At 38.0% G+C, this 25696-nt stretch overlaps 1 protein-coding gene across 1 annotated transcript in view; it reads right to left on the reverse strand.

The window, feature by feature from the left end:
• The window catches only part of ATXN10 (ataxin 10), a gene marked incomplete at its 3' end in the record, with an annotated part of 52376 nt that extends 27147 nt beyond the window's left edge, over positions 1-25229 (reverse strand). Inside the window, exons 1-4 of the mRNA XM_010296749.1 lie at positions 25042-25229; positions 21916-21998; positions 1899-1995; positions 795-959 (exon numbers count right to left, since the gene is read on the reverse strand). Coding sequence (XP_010295051.1) covers positions 795-959; positions 1899-1995; positions 21916-21998; positions 25042-25229 — 533 coding nt within the window. The remainder of the gene's footprint in view (positions 1-794; positions 960-1898; positions 1996-21915; positions 21999-25041) is intronic.
• Between the last annotated feature and the right edge of the window lie 467 nt (positions 25230-25696).

Raw genomic sequence — 25696 nt, forward strand, 5'->3', positions numbered from 1 at the left:
TTCCAAATAGCTAGTAAACCCCCAACAATCGTTCCTAATTAAATTCTGAATTTAAACATGACCTTCAAAAGAATGGTACAAAAACATACAAACTATTCTTCCCCCCGCTCCCACCTTTCCAATACATCATATAACAATTAACTGAACGTGTATCCTTGCTCATGCACGGCAGAACATTTCTCAAATGCATAACTAACAACAACATTTACAAGAATGGTCATTAGCAAAAAAATATAAAAGCTCAATGGAATAAAACCACTGAGCAGATGCTCTTAAATTATGGAAATGAAACACACAAAATTCACGAACAAAACATCTTCCCTGTTTTGGTATAAAACTCATTGCATTTTGCACTACACAAAAGATCTGTTAAAAAATAAAGAAAAAAACACACATTTTATGTAGTGCAAGCATTAGTCATAGAAGTCTTCCTAGCATTACGCAATAACGAAAGTCTGTAAGACTATATACTGTGTTAACTTTATTTCAAAAATCTCCACAAATCAGCACACAAGTATAAATTAGTTTGTATTCTAGAACCCTGTTTCACTAAAAACAACAAACCATGATTTTAAAATTCTTGCGTATATCCTCAACAAAAATGTAGTCTTACTTTAGCAGCAATCAAAACAGTCAGTAAAACTATCTTAAAAATTATCTCTATACAAAATCACTAACTTCTAAATAGATTTTCATTTACTACTTAGAAGTGTCACAAATTTAGACATTTTAATACAGATATTTACACTAGAAAAACACCTAATTGAGGAGGGGAGGAATTCAAAGATACATACGACCACTCAGACTCCAACTGCTCTTTGTAGACTTTCAGGACATGACAAGCCACAGTCAAGTTCCCAGGATCCAGTAGTTCTCTCACTTTCTCTGAATTAAGGCAGGTGAACAGGACCATACAACAATAGGCAACAATTTTCTCATCACTGTATGTTAGGCATGTCCTTCAAGAGAAAATAAGGAGTTAAGAGAGTACATTAAAACTGACCCTGGAAAAACAGACTAGTGGCATTCAGCTTGTTGAGCTGTTGTTCTTTGCAGACTATTTGCTGTCTTTTAGAAAATCATGAATTTGTCATTGTCTAAGAGGGACAGAACTCATCTGTAAAGAAAAACATTCAACTCCTAACTGAATGTCAAACTTAACAGACAATTTACAAAACTAATGCAAAACTGGAGCTCACCAGAAATCTAGAAATTAGGTGAAGCCGTAATAATCTGCTTCTATTATCATAAGGTCTTTCTACATCCAAGCGGGCTCCAAAAACACACTCAGAATTATTATCAAATTGAATGAATGTGCCTTTGTTACTAGCTCACTATGAAAAATTTTGCCAAACACATCAACAATATTGTCAAGTGTCTGCACAAAATCATTTCCGTAGTATTTCATTACATGTCATCAAACATCCAGGAAGATATTCTGGTGAGGTTAGGAGAGGGAGCAAAAGGATTGGAAAATACAAAGATTAAGTTACTGTTGTAGATTCCATCTGATCCACAAATACTGACAGGTCTGCACAGCAGCAAAGTGAATAAAGAAAAAGTTATGTTCTTGGAAATTAATATAACTACTTGAAAACATCTCTGAAATAAAGCTTATGTTTGAAGCTCATAACTTGAAATAGAGGGTTTTTCTCCAGTTTCTATTAAATGAAATCAATTTACTGTTAGTTTAGAACAAGCAGGTTTTTAAAGGCCCTGACCCCTGCGGTTAACTAACAAAACAGAACATCTACAGGATATGGTCTCAACCATCCTATTCTCACCAAAGTTATTTTTCAAAGCTTCATGGTGCTAGTGGAAGCACAACTATCATGTACAAAAGATTTTAATATAACCACAGAAATTACATTAGAAAAAAAACCCGCATCCATGCTTACAAGAAAAGATCTGGGAAAGCACACTTCCAAATGCTATTCTGGGAATCTCCATTTCCTGCTGCAATGTTTCCAAGAAACTGGAGACTACAACGAAGAGCTGGAAAAAAAACCCAGAAAATATATTAACAGGAATTCAAAGAAACGCTAATAAATTCCATATAAATGACAAACTTCAACATTACAGCTATACACGACACAATCCATCTCCACTAAGCTTTGGGTACATTATTTCACTGCTACTGTACATAAATATTTGCATTTTCTCTTCTAATACAAACAATTTTACAAAGTATTCTGGAACTGTACCCAAAACAAATAATTTTTTTTCTTCTGTTAGACTTAAATGAATATCAAACATTGGTTACTAGTGATTACAAGAACTAATTGACTCTGTCAAGGATTAAGACAGGCTGAAATCAATGAAAGCTTGGAGCTATTGTTAGCACAAATCGAAGCAGACCCATGCTGAACCAGTGGCTGCCACATAGCAGGGGCCATTTCGCCTCTTCTGGATCTGAGGTGGCTTTCTTCCTTATATTAAAATAATACAAATAGGCCACCTATCATCACCTGAACCCTACAAGAGCAGCTCTGCCTGCTACTAGGAGAGCTCCCCAGGCACCCTCCCTAAACGGGCCAGAGACGGCTTGAAAATTCTGTTGCAGCAGGTAGAGCCAGAGCAAGAGAACTGAATCTATTCCCTCATTGCCCACATTAAATTCTGTTTAGATGGACAAATCATTATAAAATATGAAGATGTGCTCAATACTTTCTGATTTCTACCCCAAAAAATTAAAACTTGTACTTCAAGTAACTTTGCCTCCAATTTTAACACTGAATTTAGTACAGCAGATTTCTATTATTACTATAAAGGATTTATTCCAGCCTCCTCTCAGTACAGACTTAAAATATGGGAAGATGATATTTCATCACACAAGTTAATATCCTAGAGCCTGCCAAAAGATGTAAATTCATGAAAAACAAAAGCATAACTCACAGACCTCAGAAAATTAAACCACTTTTTTTGGCCGTACTGACAGCTCTCAATAGCCTGGCCCTTACTAATAGGTTGGCAAAGAAACTTAAAATTAAATGTTAAAATGCAGTTTAACAGATATTACAAACAGCAGCCTATTACAGATGGAGATGGCTGATATTGCCAGGTTCTGAAAATATAAAATTAGGTCTCTGAAAGGTGCTGTGCCAGCTGGCAGCCAGATTTCATACAGAGGTCTGGGCATATGTCCTCTTGGGAACAAAAAGAAAACGAGTCTAAAACGAGGTCACTTGGACTTAGGGAATAGTAACTTTCTTCCCATATATGTTTTTAAAGTCCAAAATATATATATTGTCTCCACATGCATTTTGAATCATCTTCTCCTTTATGCTTTAGCTCTTAACATCTCTGTTTTTTCTCCTTGAACATCTGTACTTTTTTATTATCTTCTGCCCACCATTATGCTTCCGCTTTTCCCTCCATCTGGTTCCCATCCTGCTGACTCAGAATTTTTCTGAAGGACAACAAGCATGGGCATGCTGCTTTTTCAGCAGATGTTTTACGGAAATACTTCCCTGCTAGAAAAAAAAAAATAACAAGGCAGTAAATCCTAGGAATAACTTATTATTTCTCTTGGTGAACTCCTTACCTACTGTACTGTGAGAAAGATCTCTCAGAGACATGAGGTTGGTTGATTACACTCCAAACTTTACCTGAAATTGGCTTGATCCTTACCAGCTACCAATTACATTTTTGTTGTTAGAGACTAAGCTGTCAAAAAAATACTAAAGACTAGGGAAAAAAAAAGTTAAAGGTCTTTTAAAAGTTGCCATTCTTATAGTAAGAACGATGAAATGCTATGAACACATTTGCAGGACGGTAATAAGTATCTATAAATTCTCCATTAATCACACACTGGAGTCTCAGTATTTGTGAAAACAACCAACACTGGCCTTGTTCAAACATGATGTCCTGAACAAGCAAGAAAGATCCAGGAAAAGGTCATGATTCTGTGGATGTACCATGGAAAAAAAAATTTTCTTTGTAAATTCTTTATTTTAACTAGTAATGGTTAACATTGTTTTGTTTAACTGGAGGACACAAATCAATATATGGGCAAGCAGATAATCTGTGAGACAAAAGGGACTGTATGTATTCACAGCTAAGCAGAAAAAGATGTCTTGATAATGCAACATTTCCCCATGCAAGTAATCTCATGTGATGAATTTCAGCAACTCAGGAACAATACAATTCTACAAACACCTGAGGTAACTGAGACAAGCCAGAAGTACAGATTACACACAACAGGACCTAGCTCACAATCTCTCCAATCAATTCATGTGCTCTGTCACGACCATGCTGCAACTGTTGCACTGCTACTGCAGTGCCTCAACTCATTTTCCCTAACAAAACACAACAACAAAAAAGGAATTTATATTACAAAAAATATGTAACTCATTTCAGAGTACTTAGTGTGATCATTGTGCCAGGTCAATGACATATGCCAAATATTGTTAGTGTACTGGAGCGTGAATACTTGTGTTGTGGCTTCTATGATCATGGATCTACCTTGGAGAAGCCAGGTCTGCTGGGAGCTGATGAGATTCACGTGATCAAGTGGAACAAAAGGATTTTCACCAACAAGCTGGACAGACTTATACGGTGACATGTTGCCTGGAGTACTGCATCCAGCTCTGGGTTCCCAGTACAAGAACAATATGGACCTGTTACAGCAGGTCCAGAGGAGGGCCATGAAAATGGTCAAAGGGCTTGAACACTCTCCTGTGAATAAAGGCTGAGAGACTTGGGGTTTTTAAGCTTGGAGAAGAGGAGGCTCCAGAGAGACCAATATTGCAGCCTTTCAATATACAAAGAGGGCTTATAAAAATTATGGAAGGAGACTTTTTACCAGGGCCTGTAGTGACAGGACAAGGGGCAACAGTTTTAAACTTAAAGAGAGTAGGTTTAGATTGGATATAAGGAAGAATTTTTTTATGATGAGGGTGGTGAAACACTGGAACAGGCTGCTCAGAGAAGTTATGGATGCCCCATCATTAGAAGTGTTCAAGGTCAAGTTGGATAGGGTTTGAGAAACCTGATTTAGCGAAAGATGTCCCTGCCTATAGCAGGCAGGTTGGACTAGATGATCTTTAAAGGTCCCTTCCAACCCAAACCATGCTATGATTCTATGTGCCATGTTCAGCAGTCATAGACCGAAAGCCAATGATGAAAAGGGGCAAACAGCATTAAAAATCATTACTGCACTATAACTAGAGTAGCGCATCACAGCATGTTCTCTGAATCACATCACAATAGTATCTGCATGGTTATGCTTAAAAAAACCCAAATATTCCACACACTCAAAACCCCACAGGTGTACCCAGTGGTCCTGGAGTATGCAAATGTGTGATATGCAGTGTTTCTCTCCAAATATGATTCCAGATAGAATGTACTAGCCTAGCGCCAAGCTACCACGTGACAGTGAATTTTGATAAATCTGAATTTTGGAAATCTGTACTTTGGTATTTGTGCTTTACAAGAGAACCCTCAAAAAATCCAACTAGAGCTGTTAATCCACAGCAAGGTATGTATGTGTTAAAAATGCAAATGCTACAATAAAACTGAAGCATTGCATTCCCAACTATAGAAGCATCTTCCTAGCATTCGATTTCCATGTTTCTCTTTTTTGTTTTACCTCTATTGGACTTGACTGTTGCAACATATGATTCAACTATGGTTAGAAATCTGCAGAATACAGATACTGCTTTTCTCCTCTCCAACAATTTCATTGTCCTTAGCGCAAAAGCAAGAAAATCTAGAAGCTGATTAAGACAGACTTCATTGCAGAGTATACCTGCTGAAAGTGTTTTGCCATCCATTCAATAAGCCATGTGTTTTCTGAAAAGAGGAAGGAAAAAAGAAGAAAAGAAAAAAAGATGACAAGAAGACTATTTCACTTCTTCCCTGAAAATTTACAGATCTTTATGAAGCTAAAAATAATTGTCAACTACTCTTTCTGGCTGCATTAGTGAGTATTTGTGAAATACAATTATAAAAAAGTATGTGCTTTCCATAGGACTGATGTATTTAACATCTTAAGTCCACCCCCTAGCTGCTGGTGTCTATAAGCACTGACTTTAACAAATAATTCTGTAGCTATCAGCACAGCTAAATTTTAATTTAAAAGATGTAACACTGTGTGTGGTCAACAAGACTATTTTTAACTTGATGGTCAACCACTGTGAAATTACAAGTACTAAGATGTAACTTCTGACACACAGATTGACCCTAGAGCTGAAGAGATTCTCCCGCTCCCCCTGCATTTGAGATTTCAATGGTTCCTATAAAAGCAGGATGTTCTTTAGCAAATGCAAACACTCAGATTACGTGTTGTCTTCACAAGCCTGCAACTGGTTATGGAGAATTTTCTAGGTTCAAAAAAAATAACCTATTTATACAATAGGGCAACGTTTACAAGGGGAAACACTGACTCTTCTAATGAATTTTGGTACCTAAATGTTTGTCTACATGTAAGCTGGTCTTTTTGAGTCACTCAATGCCACCCATGCAAAAGGTGAGGCAGCTGATACTACTTTATGGCTTAAAAGCACTCCAGCAGTCCAGTACCTTCAAGATCACAGATCCATTTGTTCCTCTCTTTCTCTTATGATCACACGGTAACTGAACCAAGCTCTAGCACACACTTTTGATTTAACAATTATATTGCACTACTACCCAGATGGTCTGAAGGACACACATGAACCTTTCACAGACCTGACCCTGCATCTTGCTCCTCATGAAGAAATAATTTCACACAGTGTCATTTGCAGAATCAGACTGTGTATTAGATGAAAACTTAATCCTTGAAGTTATTAGAATAAAGATTGTGAGCATTATGATTTAAGAACACAATACATTGTTTCCTTCTGCTCCACAGGATTAGGTGATAATATTTAAAAAAAAATTTATTAAAGTTCCAGTACCAAAGTTAGAAGAGTTTATTGCTGGTAAGCCTCTACAAACAAGGTTAACTGCAATTTCTCCCCACCAGTATCTTTCCTGATTAGATTGCTAGACACAACCATTATGTTATTATGCAACATATTTTGCTGTACTGTATATAACTTACATGTTTCTATTCACACACATTTTTCAGAACACGAGTCCTTCCTAGTGGATAACCAGTCTTAATTTTCCAATTTCTCTAGTCAAGAATAGGAGCCCATGAACTTGCTCACCAAATGCTTTGAAAAATCCTTGACCTCAGCTGCAGAGGCTTACAACAGCCCTAAGAAGAGATTTCCATTCTTTTTATTCGAGGCAGACAGCACAGAGATAGTTATAAGTACAATCCTTTGCCTTTACTGCAGTTACAGAGAGATATAAAATAAATCCAATCAAAGCATGTATGAAGCCGTACAACATCACTTGCGGTACTGCAACTGTTAAGACTAGCAAATTTGCATATCTCTCTGTAATGCTTTGCTAACCATTAACTATGCATGAAAGATACAGCTGGTGTGCCCCCTCTACACTGGGGACATGCACAAAGGTTTACAACTACTTAGACCAAATCACAGCCTCCCGACAGACTGTACACTTTTTGCAAAGCTCACAGGTGACTTAAATCTAAATTGTGGACTGCGAGCCGCTACACAGACCACTTACGGTTGTTTGTAAACAATGGCAGAATACTTTGTGATATATTGCCATCCCTGGAAAAATAAAAGCTTCAACTCAGCATAAGGTGTAGACCTCTATTAGTATAAAACGTTAGTTTCCACCACTATCATCCGGCCATTGACTTGTTTCCTTGTGGCTGAAAGTTAAAGCAACTTCCAGTCATAAAAAGAGTTATTTGCCTCTTCACCACCATGAATCATACCACAAATACTGATGAAAATGTATTTTCCTTGGAAAACAGTCTGTCTAGACTACTCAAATTGAATGTACAATACATATATGGGCTCTGTCATTTAAAGTTATTAAAATAGCGCTTAGTATTTTATTTCTGTAAATAAAATTAATGTCTAGCTACCGATTATATTTCCGCCTTGATCATACTGCACTTGCTGCAGTGCAGACTAGTAACCCATTTTTACCATCTGTGGAATACCAAGAATGTTGTGTTTAATAAGTTTCTGTTCCCACTCCTCGTCTCCTCCACCACCAAAAGAAAGTAACACTCTGAATTTTTTTTCTTTCCCTTCAGAAATGCCAACTCTAATATTAACAAAAACACTATGTGCAATGACTGGACAACAATTCTGCCCTTGGAAGATAAACGTCTAGGCAGAATATCAACACTTTGTTCTTACTAAAGAGAATTTGACTCAAAGGCATGAAAAATCCCCACCACGCTATTAAAAATGTGGAGTTACAAGTGGATTAGAAGGGAGCTGTAAGAAACTGTCAGACCACGCATCAAATTAACCTCTGATGCAAATTAAGTTCTCATGAGATCTCATGATGATAATTTAAAAAAAAAGTATTTGCACACTTACTAGGAAAAGAGTCAGTTTGACAGCCCACTGCCTAACATTAGATCAGTTTCATACTGATCCCAATTCATACAGCAGTAGCAATGCTTATTAAATACAGTAATAGGACTGTTCTCTTTATCTTCTGGTATTTTAATTGCATAATTTTATTTTTAGAAAGATAACATCATACATGTGTTCATTTCTTTAATCAATTATCTATTAAAGTCTAAAGGCATAATAAATGGCACTCCTGTTATATCCCCACAAGTAGCAAAAACACGTGCCTGAGATTACTCTCCTATGTGAAGTGAAACATGTGTAAGTGCTTGCAGACCTGGGTACTCCATTTATAAGTTTCCTGCACGCGTTAGGATGTAAAATCTTTTTCTTGAATCAACCTAAAAGTTGAGATTAAATCTAACAGACAATGTCTCTTTAAAGACCCTGCTCTAGCAAAATCAGCAAGTTTGAAGTACTGGGGAGTCTCAACCTGGCCTTAAACCATGCCAGGAAACCAAGAAAAATAACAAAAAGGACTGGCCACCCACTATGCGTTATTCGTGGTATCTAACCATATGACACACTACTACATGATACCTTGTACAGGTCTACAAAAAAAAATTAACATGTAAAATACTAACCAAGATTATGAGGAAATTTCTCCAATTATTTTTGATGGCATACTGTGGGTGTTGTTTCATTTAAACCAAAATTTCCACTGAAGTGCTTATATTTTTCCATAGAAAAGCTAATGATCTTTTTCTGTAAGTTTGTGGAAAGGATAGCAGACTTTCTTTTTCCCCTTGGACCATTTATATTCTCCATCTGGCTAATAATAGATCATGGTCCTTCTCCAATAGACAAAGATCAACAAGTAAACCTACATTTAGTATATTTACTTGCATATCCACGTTAATATACAGCAACAGTTTTAGCATCCACATTTTTGAGCATTACCATTTATTTTTTCATATCTTTAAAGGCAGCTTGTCTATTTTCATTGCCTTGTTATGGTTCCTTCTGTATCACAGTTGATGTATGTCCAGAGGATGGAAGAAAGGGAAACACCTTGACGTCTCCTAGCACAAATCTTGTAACTTTTCCTTTCTGCACTGGCAACATTCCCTAAAATTCTCACTGAAAAGTGAAGGACAGGCACAAGGCATTTCTCTGCCAGTCCAAACCTGCTAGCAAAAAGGATACTGCGGAATGGAAAAAAAAAAGAAAGTCTTGTAGCTTGTGTCTGGAAAGCCACGATTAGAGATAGACCCCTCTTTTTCCATCAAAACAATGCTCATGTAACTGGAGAATCTTGAAGTTGTGTCATGGTGATGATAATCAAAAGGTTGGAAGAATGCCATGGTGATCTTTTACATAATTATAAGTACTTGGATTTTGATCCAAAGAGGCAACAGTTTACCCAAAGATAAGCAGATGCCTCATATTCTCTTTGCCTGGCTCTTCCTCCAGTTCCTTTTCACCTCCTTCCAAGTTCACTTTCCCTGGAGGAAGAACTATAGCACCCTTGGGCCTCTGTGGGAGACTCTTTAGTAGGGGCAAGCATTTTCTCTCAGTACATGTGAAAACAGCTAAGCTTCTTCTTTCTACATTAAATTTAGGATGCCCTGTCTTTAGGAAGCTTTCTGTATTAAAATGTTTGTTTGCCCCATTCTTCCCACCTTGATTTTATAATCCTGACACCCCTACTGGAGAAACCAAAACCAACCTAGGTCTGGTCATATACCGTAAAAATATAATGTAATCTTTATAATTATTTATTCTTTATCTCTTCTCTTCCTTCTCCTGTATCACAGCCGTAAGACAGGGAAGAAGCATGTGACCTGCACTACACCCATCATTGCCAATAAACACAGGATCTATTATGGACAGTAACTAATTAGCAAACCCAATGGACACCTGCCCTTTTCTGGCCGAAGACTAGCAGCAGGTTATGAGATAAAGACTGGTTTCCCTTCGTGCCTTTGATGAAGAGGGAAGCTACAAACAGCCATTGAGTAGCTGCTGTGAGGTAAGATGATCAGAATTATAACGGCCCTGCTCACACCAGAGCTGCCCTATGCAGCTGCTGATTCAGCACACAATGTCAGAGCAAAGTAAAGACAACTTAGCCTTTACATCAAAGGAAAAAGGCAGGCAACAAGTTTTCCATCCATAATAGAACAGAATTTCACACACACACACCCCCCTTTACAGTCAACCAATGGTGACCATCTTAAATCTACAGATATTTCTGCAAGTTTTGATTGACATATATTTATGTAGATTAGAAACCTCCCTCATTATGAATCTTGTTGACATTATTTGCTGGTAGGGCAAGGGACAACAAAGAGCAAGGAAGGAAGGAAGGAAAGGGCTTATAGAACACTGTATTTAAAGGTCAACAGAAATATAGGCATTACTGTTCATTTCAAGCCTCAACCAAAGTAACCAGAAACCATTCTAATTAAATAGACATCAGCAAACTCCCATTTCCTTTGTGCTCCAAGTGGATATCAGTCCACATTATAAAACCACTATGCATGTGTCATAAATCAGCAACATCTTGGCAGGCTGTACTAGAAAGCCTCCAAATTGCAGGAGCAAAGAAGAAAAACCAAAACAGCTATACATACTGCCTAACAGCAGTATCAGCAACTAGAAAAGGGAACCCTACAAGGCAGCCCATTGATCTACTAATTGTTACAACTTAAGGATATTAGGTTAGTCTCTCCCCTAGAAGGAGCAGAATGATTTACATTGACTCCGAGACAGTCACCCGCCTCCGTCTCCCAGTACAGCAATCAAAAAATTATTCCATGAGTACTATGGAAAGGTCAGTTTTGACCATCAGTGCAACAAACACCAAACTGCTGGAAAGCAGCAGCTTTTTTGTCACTGTTCCAAAGTCTGCTTCCAATGCCATCCATGTCAACAGCATCAGACAGGTGAGCTTCGCTAGCCAGGATCCAGTATAGTTCAAACTGTACCTCAACAAGCTGCTGCAATAATACTTTCATACTCACAGTTCATGGCAAATAAAGTAATTCAACTCAGCACAGCTTAAAGCAGTCAGTCACTGCAGAGGCAATAGGACTCAAGTAGGGAATAAAGCCTGAGGTAGGAAAAAAGTACTATCAAGAATCACAGGATTCAAACTTGGTAGGACATTTCGACAAGAGTTAGGAAAAGGTTTTTAAGTTGGGAGTGTAACAATCTTCCACAGAACTAACAAGGGGTAAACAGAGAAAGCTAGAGCCTACTGTTTTCAGACACAAGATCCTACATTTGCCTGTGATATCAAGGGTCTAGTAATGATGATGCAGGCCCTCCTCAAGCTTTTATTCTCAAGTTGGAAGCCCCACTACTACTCCCCTCTGTCTCCTTTTTCTCCCACATTAACATAAAAATATGTTGCATTTAAATAGCATCCCTGGTCCTAAAGCTGCCCTTCTTCAATGGATCGGAACTTTATCTCCCCAAACCCCATTCCACTCCGGATGTTATGAAATGAGAAAGAGAAATTAAAGCATGTGTAAAGTTTCTGTATTAATACCAGAAGTCACAGACAAGCCACTTGCGTGAACACAGATGTGTCAGGTTGAAAACAATAGTTAACACTGGCATTTACTCAAAATGACAGCTACTGCTGTATTATGGAAACATAGTTTACTGTACTAGCCATGCAGGGCACAGTTACTAAAAAAACAACCCCTCCAGCAGAACAGCAGCAGTGCACAGTTCGTTGTGCCTGTACGCACTGCGCAAGGTTCAAAGTGTGGGAGTCTCAGTACATGGGGCAAAAGTTAACTACTGCAGACGGGGGCAATACTACACACACAAGATCCCTAAAGAGAACCCCTAAAGAGAATTCAGTGTTTGCGTACCCAGGACAACTCATCGTTTCACTCGCCTTAGTCCAGGTTCATCTCTTTTCCTACGGACAGCTGAAAGAGGTAGAAAAGCCGGCTCCCTGTTTTGCAGCTTCTGAAAAAAGGCCAGAGAAGAAAGACCTGGAACAAAGCCGGCCCAAATCAGAGTCTTTCTAAGGCCTTCAATGGATTTTGGACCAAACTATGAGGACCAAGAGAACCTTCTTATCCACAGAAGGTGGCATCAGGTTGACGTATTTTGGAAGGGTGAAGCTTGCACAGATGTAATCCTTGCTGTAGGTGTTATGAAGACAAGCAGTTCATTAAAAAGCTGTGGCAATATTCACCAAAGCAGCACAGACAGAGCAACTGTAAAGATAAAACCGCAGTATAGTATAAGGCAGGATTGAAGTATTTTTCTACCTGGCAACTTACCATCACACAGGAGCAAGAATGCCTAAGTCCTGTCTATACCATTAACTAGCAAAGGGGCAACTGTCTATTGTTAGAAAACCTAGCTCTTCCTTCCGTGCATAAGTATTTCTGGGAGATGCTCACAGTCACCTTTCAAAAGCACTCAGGCTCACTTTCGAACAAAAAAATAAATTAAAAAAACCTAACGAGCTAAACACAAAGGAACACAAAAAAAACCAAACCCCAAACAACCCCAAATAGTACCAAGAGAACAAACCAATAACTTGAAACTTTCCTGTTTGGCCAAGTAGTAAAATGCTCTGAGCTATAATAATTAGGGGATAGCAAAACTCAAAAAAACACAGGATTTTCTTAAGCTATGGAAACATGAAACCAAAATCCCAATACAAGTGCAAATAGCAGTTTGCTTCTACCAGATAGTGTATCAACTGATTGTTAGGGCATACACTCTGCAAATGCTACAAAGACCATGAAAATCCCAACATTATTTTTACAGATTGGAAAAACACAAAGGCCAAAAACAACACCAATAACTCAAATAAAAAACTCATGCTTATGTCTACATAAAAGTTTGATGAGTATAATATATTCGTCACACTCCCACAATTATTCCCTGAAAATACTATAAATATTATTTTGACAATGTAATTATAGTTTTTACTTTAACGGTGGCAGCAAAGTACTGGCACCAATCCCCCATACAAAAAGCCTAGACAGACAAAGCAAAGATCACACATGGAAAGTGGCAACTCTTAAGATCAGGGCTGTCCCTTATTTATATGACTAAAAAAAGTGTGTTTATTTAAGCTGTAAAACATAAATAGTTTAATTATGCTAACAGTAAGCAAAAGGAAACTCCAAATACAAAAATAAATGGAGGTGAAGATTTTAAAATTCTCTTTTCCTCCAAGCAACTGAGGCATGCTCCTTTCACGCTGCGTTTTGGGAGATAACTTCAAGAACTGTGGGTCCATTCAGGAACTGCTCTCTCCCACTTCCCCCCCAGCCCCCCCAAAAGAAAAGGTAATATGAACATGAACTTAAATTGACAAATGTCACCTATTAACAGTTCATAACGTTTTGACTCTGTATGACAAGTAAAATGGTTCAAGCTTTATAATCACTTACTCATTCCACGTAAATCAGCACATAACTTATGACTCACAACAAATCTCCACTGTAATAATTTACAGTATTTGCTCACAAAAAACTCAAAAACAAGCCAACAATAAAAACAAAACAAAACCCGAACAAAACAGCTTGCCTCCTCCACCAGAGATAAATATAGAGGGCACTGATGTGGGAAGAGAGGAAGGATTAACTTTCCTTCCTTAGTCCTGGTTTAAGTTTAGTAGCCATTGTGCTTGAGAGTCTCCAGGATACAATTTAGAAGTTACATCTTCTCCAACTGTAGTCACATCACAATCAAATCCATATAAGCAAGCCTGTGTGGAGACACTTGTTCCGGCAGCAAAAGAGACCTCTGTTTATATGCAATAAAACTTAGCAATGGTTTCCCCAAATGCATTGGGTGAGCTCTGGATATTGGCTCTGCTATGATGTCTGTCTAGTAAAAATTTACTGTTCCATCACACTTTCCAGGCATATTTTAAAATGTTTATTTTTCTTATATAAAATACAAGCAGTAATTTGGAAACTAAACCATTCAGTGCTACATGATTAAAAAACTACAAAAAGCAGTGAAAGCAAATGCAAACTTTTTAAAGAAGAAAGCAGAAACATAGAAACATGAAAGATACTGAACAGGAAATAAGAGAGAAACACAAAAGAGAACAACTCCCTTGGTCAATATTGGCATTTGTTAAAGAATATTTAGGTTCCACAGCTGACCACTCTGTTTCTCTTTCCTGTAAATTTAAAATACATTACTGAATGACCAGCCATTCCAAATGATAAGGTAAAGAAAAAAAGAAAGTATCAAAAACAGGCCACAGTTAGACCCCTTATGCCAGTACATAAGCCCTAAATGCCCTGACTTTCAAGCTAACTGGTTCTGCAACGGTACTACTCAGACGTGTTCTGAAAAGGTCTGAATATTTACTGCTAGCTCATTTTCCTATTGCCAAGATACTTTTGGTCCCATTTAAAAAGATTGTAACAGTGCTGCTGTTGCCATTGCCTTCCAGGGGAAGAAAATCAATAGATAGATAAATAAATATTGACAAGAATCAAGAAATGGTTAAGGACATATGGCTGCCCATTTAAAAAAAGAATAAAGGAAAATCAATTTAGTGGGTTTTGGCAGATTTGAGAACGTCACCTTCCCCTGCTTTCGCATACCCTCAAAATTAGCCTGTCTCTGTTTTCCAGCGCAATTCCAATTTGCAAATGTTTGAGTGCAGAACTAGGAACAGATCAGAGCAAAGAAATATCTTATGTTTCATTTCACAGAGTGAGGATAGAACTGGAAGGATATTAACCTCTCTTGAGGAAGTAGAAATCACTTGAATCACTTAACTGGTATTCATTCATTTTTGTTTTCAGAAATACTTTTGCAAACATAACAACTCAAAGCTCACTCTTTTAGTCAGATTCTTCTTCACAGAAACAAAAACATTTGATTAAACATCTCCTTTTCTGTAAGCCCTTGAAAATTACTTTGAATTAACAATTTTTTAGAAGGGATAAGCTACCCGATGCAGCTCCTGGGCATTTCTGATCTCCTCCCCATTTCTCTTCAGCGATTTCTCATAATGAAATGTCAACATGATCTTCTAATACTATGTGAACTCCTACAGCTTATGATTCAGTGACTTTTTAAGACAGCATGCCTTCACCTTCAAGAGTTTACAAAGAAATCAAGTATCCTCCTTCTTCGCTCAGTCTTATGATGTTCCTCCCCTGTAGACCTCAAGGGAAAGGTTTTCTCTTGTTATTTCATCAAAGATGAAATTATTCCAACCCATCTGGCTTTTGCAAGAAATAGTATCTCTGAAAACTATATTTAGCCTAGGTTCCTTGCCTCCTATTTAGGAAGCACACACACACTTATGCCTTTTTTTGTTTAATCTCTTTGAAGGAGTGGTGATGTTTTCAGTTTTACAGAGTTCTGAACTCCAAGGTTACTTATTGCCATTCTTCTGCAGAGTACTTAATCTGTCAATGCAGAAAAGTACTTTCCAACACATTTTCTTCCTAGACCACGATCAACCCATACGGCAGCAATGGGTCAAGAGCAATTGTTTTCTCATTAACTAAAAGGAAATACACATGATAGTTGATCAAGTCCAAACCAGTTTGACTACTTGAAGAAAGTAAAACTGACCAAAACTGAACCCGAGTTATTATTAATGCTGATGGCAGGCAGAGGAAAGGAGAGGAGGAGGAAAAAAAAAAAAAAAAAAGAGCACTGAGGAAGAAGTTTCACGTTCACTGTGGTCATCTTTACCTGAACAGCATCACACGCTTTCTCCTCTTCTGCTCAAAGCAAGAAACATTTCTTGATAGCTCCCTTGTAAGTACATGGCATTTGGAATACTTTAAAAATGTTTAAAACAAGATATTCCCTATTTTCCCACACATGCTCCCTCAAGAAAGTGGGTGTGAACAGGTGTTAGACACATGATATTCATGTTGCAGAATATCCTATCAGAAAATGCTCAAGTTACTATATTAAGCACAGTATTAAAAAAATCTAGAGTCATCTTTCATCACTGCTTTTAAAGGAATGTTTTAAGTTCTGTTCTGAATAGGGTATCTGTAGCAGTTTAACTACACCTGAACACTTTTCAGAAAATTGGAAGCAAATTCAAATTCCTGTTCAAGGATTGAAGCTTATCATGAACTGTAATTTACCCAATGTTTTTGGACTTCATAACATTAAGAGCAGCGAACGACCTAAACCTTTGTATTGTACAGCTAGCACATCTGGACCCTGATTTTGACTGAGATCGCCAGGAGAACCCATTAACATATGCTGTTAATATTCTCCCATTAATGCATGTTTATGCAGCTTACCCTGGTTGGTTAAAAACCCTAAAAACTGGACAGGCATGGCATCAGCACAGCATAACAATAACAATACCCATGCTACCTGGTTTCAAGCTAGCTCGAGTACCACCAGCAGCCTGGAACTGCAGAATGCTGAGTTCAGAGCATTCAGAGCACCTCTCTCAGGCACACACAAATAGCACAGTATTGCTCTGCTGCTGATACAGTGCAGTTACGCTCAGTTCTGCCCAGAAAGGACAATCAACTCATTCAGAGAAGTTGCACAACAAATTGTCCCACGCAGGGCACCTATCAGGCATTCAATGCCTTTTCATCCTAGAGGAGAGAAAAGTATTTTGGCAGATAAATACTTTTTAAGCAATTATGTTGGAATTCAAAGCACATTCTTCAGCATCGGCAATATTTTGAAGCGGTGAAAGGTTTGAGAAGATCTACTTACAAAAAGATTAAAGCTCCTTCTGTCCAGGATGGTGTGGGGGTTGGAATCAATGAAAGGATCAGATGGGGGACAGCCTATTGAACATAAGCTTACTTCAAAACAGGCATGCCCTTGCTGCAATTTATCAAAGAAAAACAACGCTGTCTGTTTTTTCTAGATTTCAGAGATGAATCCTAAATCCAAATCTCACACTCTGGAATCTAAAGATCCATCATCTTTACAAACCTCAACATACCTTCCCACAGGTCTGCTAGATTCTGCTGCAAAGCTTAAGATTTGCCATAGGAAAAAGGAAAAAACACCAAACTCAACACCTCCCAACCAAACCAAGACACATGCTATGAAGTGAAAGAGATTTTCTCCTTGGGCTTCTGACAAGGGTATTTCCTATGTCTGCTGCAATCCCTAACATACTGAACTACTTCTTAGCTCTTAAGAGATCTGGGTCTGCTTTAAGTTCAGTTAAAGTTCATCTGGCAACTCCATCAGCCTGCTCCTCTGGCAAGTGTTCTTGGTCTTTGTACCCACAGCAGAAAAAAAAGAGCATGTTACGATGAGGTGCTTTTTTAAAATAAAAAAAATAACTAAAACAAAATGGATGTTGAAAGGATACTATGAAAATTCTATTAAATCTATATTCTGCAGAGACTTAAGTCTCAAAGTAAAAAACTTGAGTATCTTATTTCCTATTTGTTGAAGACTGTGTTGTCTCAAATCAGTTAATACGGAAATGTAATGGAGCCTCTTGCACACAACATTTCCTCATGAGTAGGTACAATTGCTATATCTTCAATAGCTATTAAATTAATTCTGAACTGGGGAGAGGGCTGCAGCATGTCATCTTGTTTGTCTTCCCACCAGGAATATCCAAGCTCTGTAATCTAAAAGGTTAAGTACCTCCTTATACAACTGCCACCTCCTAGACTTTCAGTGTGCATAGTTTTAAGAACACTGAGGACAAGTCAAGTTTCCAAATATTTTCCAAGAAGCGTAGCACTTGCATTTTTCTCTACTCAACTAGGAAGTTCTCTCTCTTGCAGAGAGAAGGAGGGAGGACTGCTGGGGCAATAAGACGACAGAGCACATTTACAAGTATGTGCAACTTACCTCACACAGATCAGTCTTGACGATGCCCGGAAGAGCTACAAATTGTTAAACACTTGTTCAGCATCATTGTTCAACCCCCTGCACTCATCTAGCTGCTGGCTTTCACTGTGCAACTCCCTGCTCTAAGTACTACAAAATATTAATTGCTCAAGACAAATTACTACAACGTATTGTAAACAGTTACAAGAAGAGAAACTAGGCTATGGAGTGCAACTAATTTGGGAAGTAAGAAGGGAGGAAGAGTGTGGACTAACAGCTATCTGTAGCAACACCATACAAGGAAAGGCCTAAAGATGTTCTTTTAACGTATGTATTAAAAAGAAAGATTATTACAGGAATGGCTGGCTTGCAGGTGGGGTTGGACAATCCTTATACACCATATGGATGAATTAACCAGTTATTTTTAAACCTATCTAAAGCCTTAAAGAGCTATTCCAGGACAGACATACTAACTCATCTTCAGCTTTCCTGGCCCATTCCCTTAGTGGCATATCATGTACTTGAAACAACAGCTTTTTCCACAGCTGGCTGGGTAAAAGTACATTACAAGCACACAGGAATTAATCTAACTTTTTATAGCATTAAAAAAACCAACAACACAGAGATATTCTGAAAACTTGCGGTAGATTTGTTTCAGTAAATATACAGAAGCGAGCAGCCAAATTACCTATGCATATAACAGTTGGGCCTACAATAAACTATTAAAAAGAGTATTTCTCCTAGCAGAGAAGATGCAAAGCAGGTCTGGAGTAAATTGAATGAATCTTAGCAACAGTTTTTAATCACAACACTGTGCGCAGCACTTCCTTTTTTGCTGCTTTGATCACTAATGTATTGTTAGAACAGGCAGTTTGTCCCCTCCCTTACAGCCACCAAACTGGTCACAGGAGTGGCTTTATACTTTTATTTCATTTCTGGTTTTATCCATTCTAAATTGTACTACACTGAACTTTCCTACAAAAATTACCACAACACTCAGAAACTTACCAGTCTTAACAGTTACCAATGGATAAAAGAGTGAAAACACACCACAGAGCAGGTTAAAATATTTTTTCAGTCTGCATGAAGACTTTTCAATCTCTCTGCTTCATAAATACTATAGTGTTGGAACTTGAAAAGAAATCTTTAGCCTACAATGATTTGCTCTGGGAATTTCTCACAGCGACATGAACCAAAACGTTACTCAACGTTGTTCATTCTGCAATACGGCATTATCTCTTCATCCTTGTATTTTGTTTCCATGGAAGCAACATGAAGGTATTTAAAATACCTTAAGGATATAAACAGGCACCGAGTGGAATCATCAAATCCAAGTAGCCATTTAAAGGAGAAAAAGGGGCACATATCCAAATGAACAACTTGAATTATTCCACTTAACACCTAATTATCTGCTAGAACAAAATACACATGCTACTCTAGCCTTGTGACCCAATTTCCAACATGAAATATAAGGAGAATCATGAAGCAGAAATATAGTTAATAAACATAGTAACATTTCCTAATTTCATGGGTTTCTTGTTTCAACACTGCTATCCAAGTCCAATTTAGCAATTTGCCTCACTTTTTAAAATACAATAATCCACAGCTGAATGTAACTGTTAACTTCTGAGGTATACCCTGTAGAAGGAGCTGGTGCTCTAGGCACTAGCTTAATTTTCACTTAGAACAAAGTTCATTGGATCACTCAGCAGGGAATTAGCAACACTTACTTGTCTATAATTTTTTTTTCGTTGTACTAACACAAACGGAATACCTAAGCCATGCTCATCACAGATGCTTCCCAATGAAATCAATACTACATACAGTATCAAGTGAACCCTCTATGCTGGGTCAATACATCACATTTTGGTTGTAACTCAAACTCATTTGTTGAACAGCTATGTAGAGTAACAGTCACAAAATATTTTTTTATTGAAATACCGTTAAAAACTTTCTGATGAATGTCGCTCCCCCTTGATTTTCAATGGTGATAAAAAGAGATTTTACAACATCCTCTGGCTAGGAAAAGGAGTCTGAAGCGATTAAACTACTGGTTTCCACCCCCTCCTTCCTTTTTTGCTGAGTAACATTCACTGCTGCTTCCTCAGATCCCAGCAGCAGGAGAACAGCACACATCCATATGATAACCCATCAAGGAGGGGTCAGCAGCCACAAGACTGACGGGAAAACTTCAGGCCATGCATGTAACCAACAAGGGGTACATCCTGCTCAGTCTCATGCAGATGCCGGGAGGCACCATTGAAAGGTGGTATTCTCGCACCGCAACTCCTGATGCTTTGAATAAGGCAGAGGGGTGGGAAGTCCACCTTCCCAGGACAGCCTTTCGAGCTTACTGCTGTCAAGGACCCTAGTTGGGACAATGTCAGACTGGACAAAACCCGCATTTTAGTTTCCATCGCTTTTCCTTTTCTCTTACTGGTCTACAAAGGGGTTCACAACTGTGGGGCAGGACATTCTTGCCCTCCATGCTTTTTCCCCAGTTCTCCCTGTCCAACCCTGTGACACGGCTTGAGAGTCACTCCCATGTGTTATCAGTTCTGCCTCTTTATGGTCATTAAGCAAGCCCTCTTTTTTGCCACCCACAGTTGTGTTCCTCCCGTGCCAAAGGGCTGTGCTAGTATCACTGATCCTTCCCTGGAATGAGGATTCCAGTAACCGGTGAAGGATTGAACATAGCTTAAGTGTAATACTGTCACACACCTGAAAGGCTTCATTTTGAGCCAAGTATAGCAGCAAAAGGAAAAACAGTATCCTGGACTTCACTGCTCTTTCCCAGCTTCATAAAGGTGTTTGAGGGTAAGTTACTGTATGACAGTAGTTTCACTTGCTTTCACTAAGTGATAGAAAAGCAGCAACAGGAACCCAGTAAAAACCTCATCCAAGTAATGGAAATGAAAATAAATAAAAGTAACAAGAGAAACCAAATGTTCCCTACTCTCTGCAACCACAGATGGTAAAGACTGGGGTCCAATGCCCTGTATCAAGCTCCACATGCACACACAAGGAAACACAGATTGTGAAGAGAATTACTGAAAATGCCTCAATATCCAGTGAAATGAGTTTGGTAGAAATAAGTAGCAATAACTACCATTAAGGCGGAAGGATACTATAGTCAGATTTTTTTCTTCACTGCATGAAAAGAAAAAACTCATCCATTAAGGAAATGTGAACACTACTCAAACCAGTGCTTACTTCTTGGCAGATACTAGCCTGACTGGCTAGCAACCACAGTACAGAAATAAAAATTAAAAAATAATTTTTAAAAAGTCACAGCCAAAATTTGTTTCCTGGAATCGGATAAATTATTTCAGGTGTCATCAAAACAAAAATAGGCATATTTCTTCATTTCACTATGTTTGCAGATTAGATGAAAAGACAGTAAAGCAGCAGATCATATTTTGAATGGAGGTATTACAGGAACTTTTCCTTTTTGCAATTCAAATATGCTGGCTAATTTTAAAGGAGTTTCCATGTATCTTTCCTTTACCAATCTACAGGGAACAGTTGAGGGAAAATACAATTGGACTAGGCTTGGGGCCAAGACTTTTCTCAAGCAGCTTAAGAGAATGCCCCCCCAATTTTTAACTGCATTCAAGAAACAATTAAGCTTATTTATGAAAAAATGCATCAGTAAGGTGACATTATACCACCACAAGACTTCCCAAATAAAGAAGTGTAGTGCAGGCTATATATTTAACAAAATCCACAGCCTTACCAGTCAATGACAATTCTTCTTTGATTTGTATTCCATGAAGCAATTTGATCAAATGGACAGATGTAGAGATGAGATCCAAGCTCCTATTATTAAATTGGGTGGAAAAAAAATAAATTAAAAAAATCACTTGATACGAAATTCACTTAAATAAAGCGAAAAGGTTTTTCACTAAAGTTAACAGCAAGTCTTTAATACCTTCAGAAACTCTGAAATAAAAAGCCGTTTCTCCTACTTAACTGCACCTAACTACCAGTAGCCACACTACTATCATCAGAACCAAAAGCAACAGGTTTACTGCATCAGCTGTAAAAAAAAATTGCATTTTAATTATTTTGGACACAGTACCTCCAGAGCTAAGCACCCTTTCCTCTCTGTTTGCTATTCTTCTAAATCAGATGTTAAGTATTAGCAGATTATTCCTGTAATTTAAACTGGTTTATTTGTGTAAAAACTTCGCTTTTTTTGAAGTTCAAGTGTTCAGGGAAAGTGTCAATGTACATTACTTTAGTAATAAACTTTGAGGATTTTAAATACCAACAAAGTGATTAGTGAGGGCCATCAAATGAAAAACAAGGCCAGTTCAAAGGGAAACATACAAAACTCTCAGAGGGAAGCAGGGATGGTCAAGCAATCATTTATCCTTTCTCCCATGAAAAGGAATCATAGGTAGAATCTCAGAATGGTTTGAGTTGGAAGGGACCTTTAAAGATCATCTAGTCCAAACCCCCTGCCATGGGCAGGGAGCACTTCCACTAGACCAGGCAGCTGAAAGCCCCATCCAACCTGACCTTGAACACTTCCAGACATGGAAAAACATGGTGATAGTGAATATAAACCAGTGAAGCGAAGCCATTTGGAATCAAAAACACAAAAATAATTCTACAGACAAAGATCGGCAGTCCTGGAGGTAGACAACATACATGCCAGGATGCACACGCAACAGGAGTAAAAAAGTCAAAAAATACAGTATAAACAGATAAATTTTTCAGCTTTTAACTCATTTGTACTAGTGAAGCTTTTTAAGAAGAGATCGGCCAAGATAGAGTGACTGAAACTTCAGAACACAGCAATATCACCTCTACCAAACCTCCACACCCATGCATGAGTTACTTAGAAAATACATCATCACATATGAATGCTGAATAATTGTCTTCTGCAGATGTTTGCTAGACAAACATATGCTCTTTCCCATTAAGTTCTAACACAGAAGAGAAGCCAAAGATACATTTATAGATATATAATACACACATGCACACTGGTATACATACAATCTATTAAAAACAAAACATTTCCCATTCCTTCAGACACCAAATTTCTTCACAGCACACAAAGCAGAAAAACTGAGCCCGGAAGGAACAAAGCTTCATATTCCCCAATAGTTTAAAAGCTGTTACACAATCCATGTGTTTACAATTTTTGCATTCTTTCCTAGAAAAAATCAGCTTCAAGTTTGATCAAATAATTCGTATTTTGGGGTGGGTTTTTTTTTAATATCTGAATGTTGCACACTTCAAACCATTCACAACTTTTGATCATTCAGGACATTTAATTCCTAAAGAAGTTGATTTGAAACGGTTGCAAATGCACAACACAGATATATGGCTAATATACAGCTGTCTCAAAGCACCCGGAGCAGTATTAAAAGGAACCTAAAATTGTTACGCTGCTACAAAGCCAAAACAGTGTCCAATGAGTGACCCACTGAGTCCTCACAAACATGGTCAGAACTTTCTATACACACAGGCCTCCCCCGCCCCTGCAGTCTAAAAGGAAAGTACCATTATTAGCATCCAGCTTCCTAAATGAGCAAGGTTATGCTAACTGCCTGGTGAGGGCAATTACGCAGCACAGGTATAACCAGTGCAGAGCACATTTTTGTTCAGAAGCAGGCTGGGTATTTGAATTCCATTAGAAAGAAATATTCAGATACCTATAACAAGGTTGTATTTGTCATGCTACTGAAAAAAAGGGGCAATCCTGCAAACTCCCAGCCACGCAATTCTGTTCCCCCCGTTTTGTTAACGTGAGTAACTATGGAGCTACAGTAAGTTACAGCAAGGAACCCTTGTTCTCTGGCTGAACATCCACCCAGCAAAAAACTTATAAACAAGCATGTAAATTTTCTGTCAGACCAGTTCCTTGACCCACAACATGATCATGAGTGCTAGCACTGCCAGGAACAAAAAGGTAAGAGGCTGAACTTAGATTTACCTTATTCTAAAACAAATGCCTTCTACAGAAAGTCCTGCCTTTGGCCTTAACAAAATTCTGCCCCAGCACAGAATTTGTGACTTTGTCCCATTTCAAAATTATAATTAGTTCAATAAACCAAATTTGACAAGCCCCAAGAAATCAAATTTTAAAATTGTACTCCACAACAATTCTTCGTGATCTAACAAACTTGTAACAGGTTTTTGAGAGGTTTTTTTGGTTGGTTGGGTTTGGGTTCTTGGGGGGAGGAGTGTTTGTTATTTTTGGGGGTTTTTTTTGTTGTTTGGTTGGGGGGGGGGTAAACAGCAGGTAGACTACCAGGTTTTCAGTAACTACAGCTGGTCCTATCTCAAGCATCCCCTCAACGTTGCAACAGACACAAGCAAAAAAAAAGAGAGGCTAAATAACTTAAGGAGCCAGGCTGACTTCTTATTATCAATTAGTATCAGCTTACCTGTATATGTATCAGGGTTTATATGCACAATTCTACATGCTATACTTTGCCATGAGTTCCAGACAGATCTAAATGTACCTTAAAAAAAAAATACTAATCCTGTAACTGATAATTAAGACTATTTATTCATTATGTTATCCAAAAACTTAAAACAACTGAAAAAGAAAAAAGGATAGTTCTACAGTCAGACTTCCAAAAGGCTTGTATCGTTTGCATAATCAACTCATACTAAGGACACAAACGCTTTGTTCTATTATTCAGCAGTACCCCAAACTCTGACCTACAAATAGGCCAGCTATTTTTGTTCTTTGAATACTCCATTTCAAGTGATTGGATCAAGCAGGAAATATCAGTTAATAAATCAACTAACACAGCGGTGTAAAATAAGAATCTCTATATAAAACCACACAAACATCAGAAGGTTATATTTTTGTATGGGTTAAAATGGATCATAACTGTACCTTATGACATGCTGATTCTTGGCACACTCAACACAAGCATTCCTCAGACATCTGAAACACTCTGCTATGAGCAGCAGGCAGGTGTCTAGATCTACCAATTCACAGGAGTCCTTGTAGGCCTGCTCAATTTCACTTGAGGCACTCATCAGAATTTCCAGGAGATTCCGAAATATACTTTCTTCCGCCATTTCTCTGAAATAAATTTGTAGTGGAAAAAAAAACAAGTGCTGAAAAAAGCATCATATTATGACACATTTCTTATTGTAAACCCAAAAATGTTCCTGCATCCATCCATAACTATTCTTAGTATACAAGGCCTTTCCAGTAGAAAAACCAAAATACATGCACACAATTGTCCCACCGGCCTTTTCAGAAAAGGGGCTGTGAGGGAGTTGTGTTGCCTTAGCATTCCTACAGCTTTCCAACAGCTCTTCGGAATCTACAAAGCAAGCAAACAAAAAGTCTCCCTAATGCATAGAGCTAGCATGATTACACATGATGCTGCATATTGTTTTAAGAATACGGAATTGATTTAATTAATGAACACAGTTTAGATGTCTAGCACTAGTTGTTTCAGAAGAAGGTATCAGAAGCTCCGTTATAAAATAGCCTGCCACAAATTTCCGCAGAGGGGAAAGAGTCACGAAGCATGACA

This window comes from Phaethon lepturus, unplaced genomic scaffold, assembly GCF_000687285.1.
Source record: "Phaethon lepturus isolate BGI_N335 unplaced genomic scaffold, ASM68728v1 scaffold12551, whole genome shotgun sequence".
Taxonomy (NCBI): domain Eukaryota; kingdom Metazoa; phylum Chordata; class Aves; order Phaethontiformes; family Phaethontidae; genus Phaethon; species Phaethon lepturus.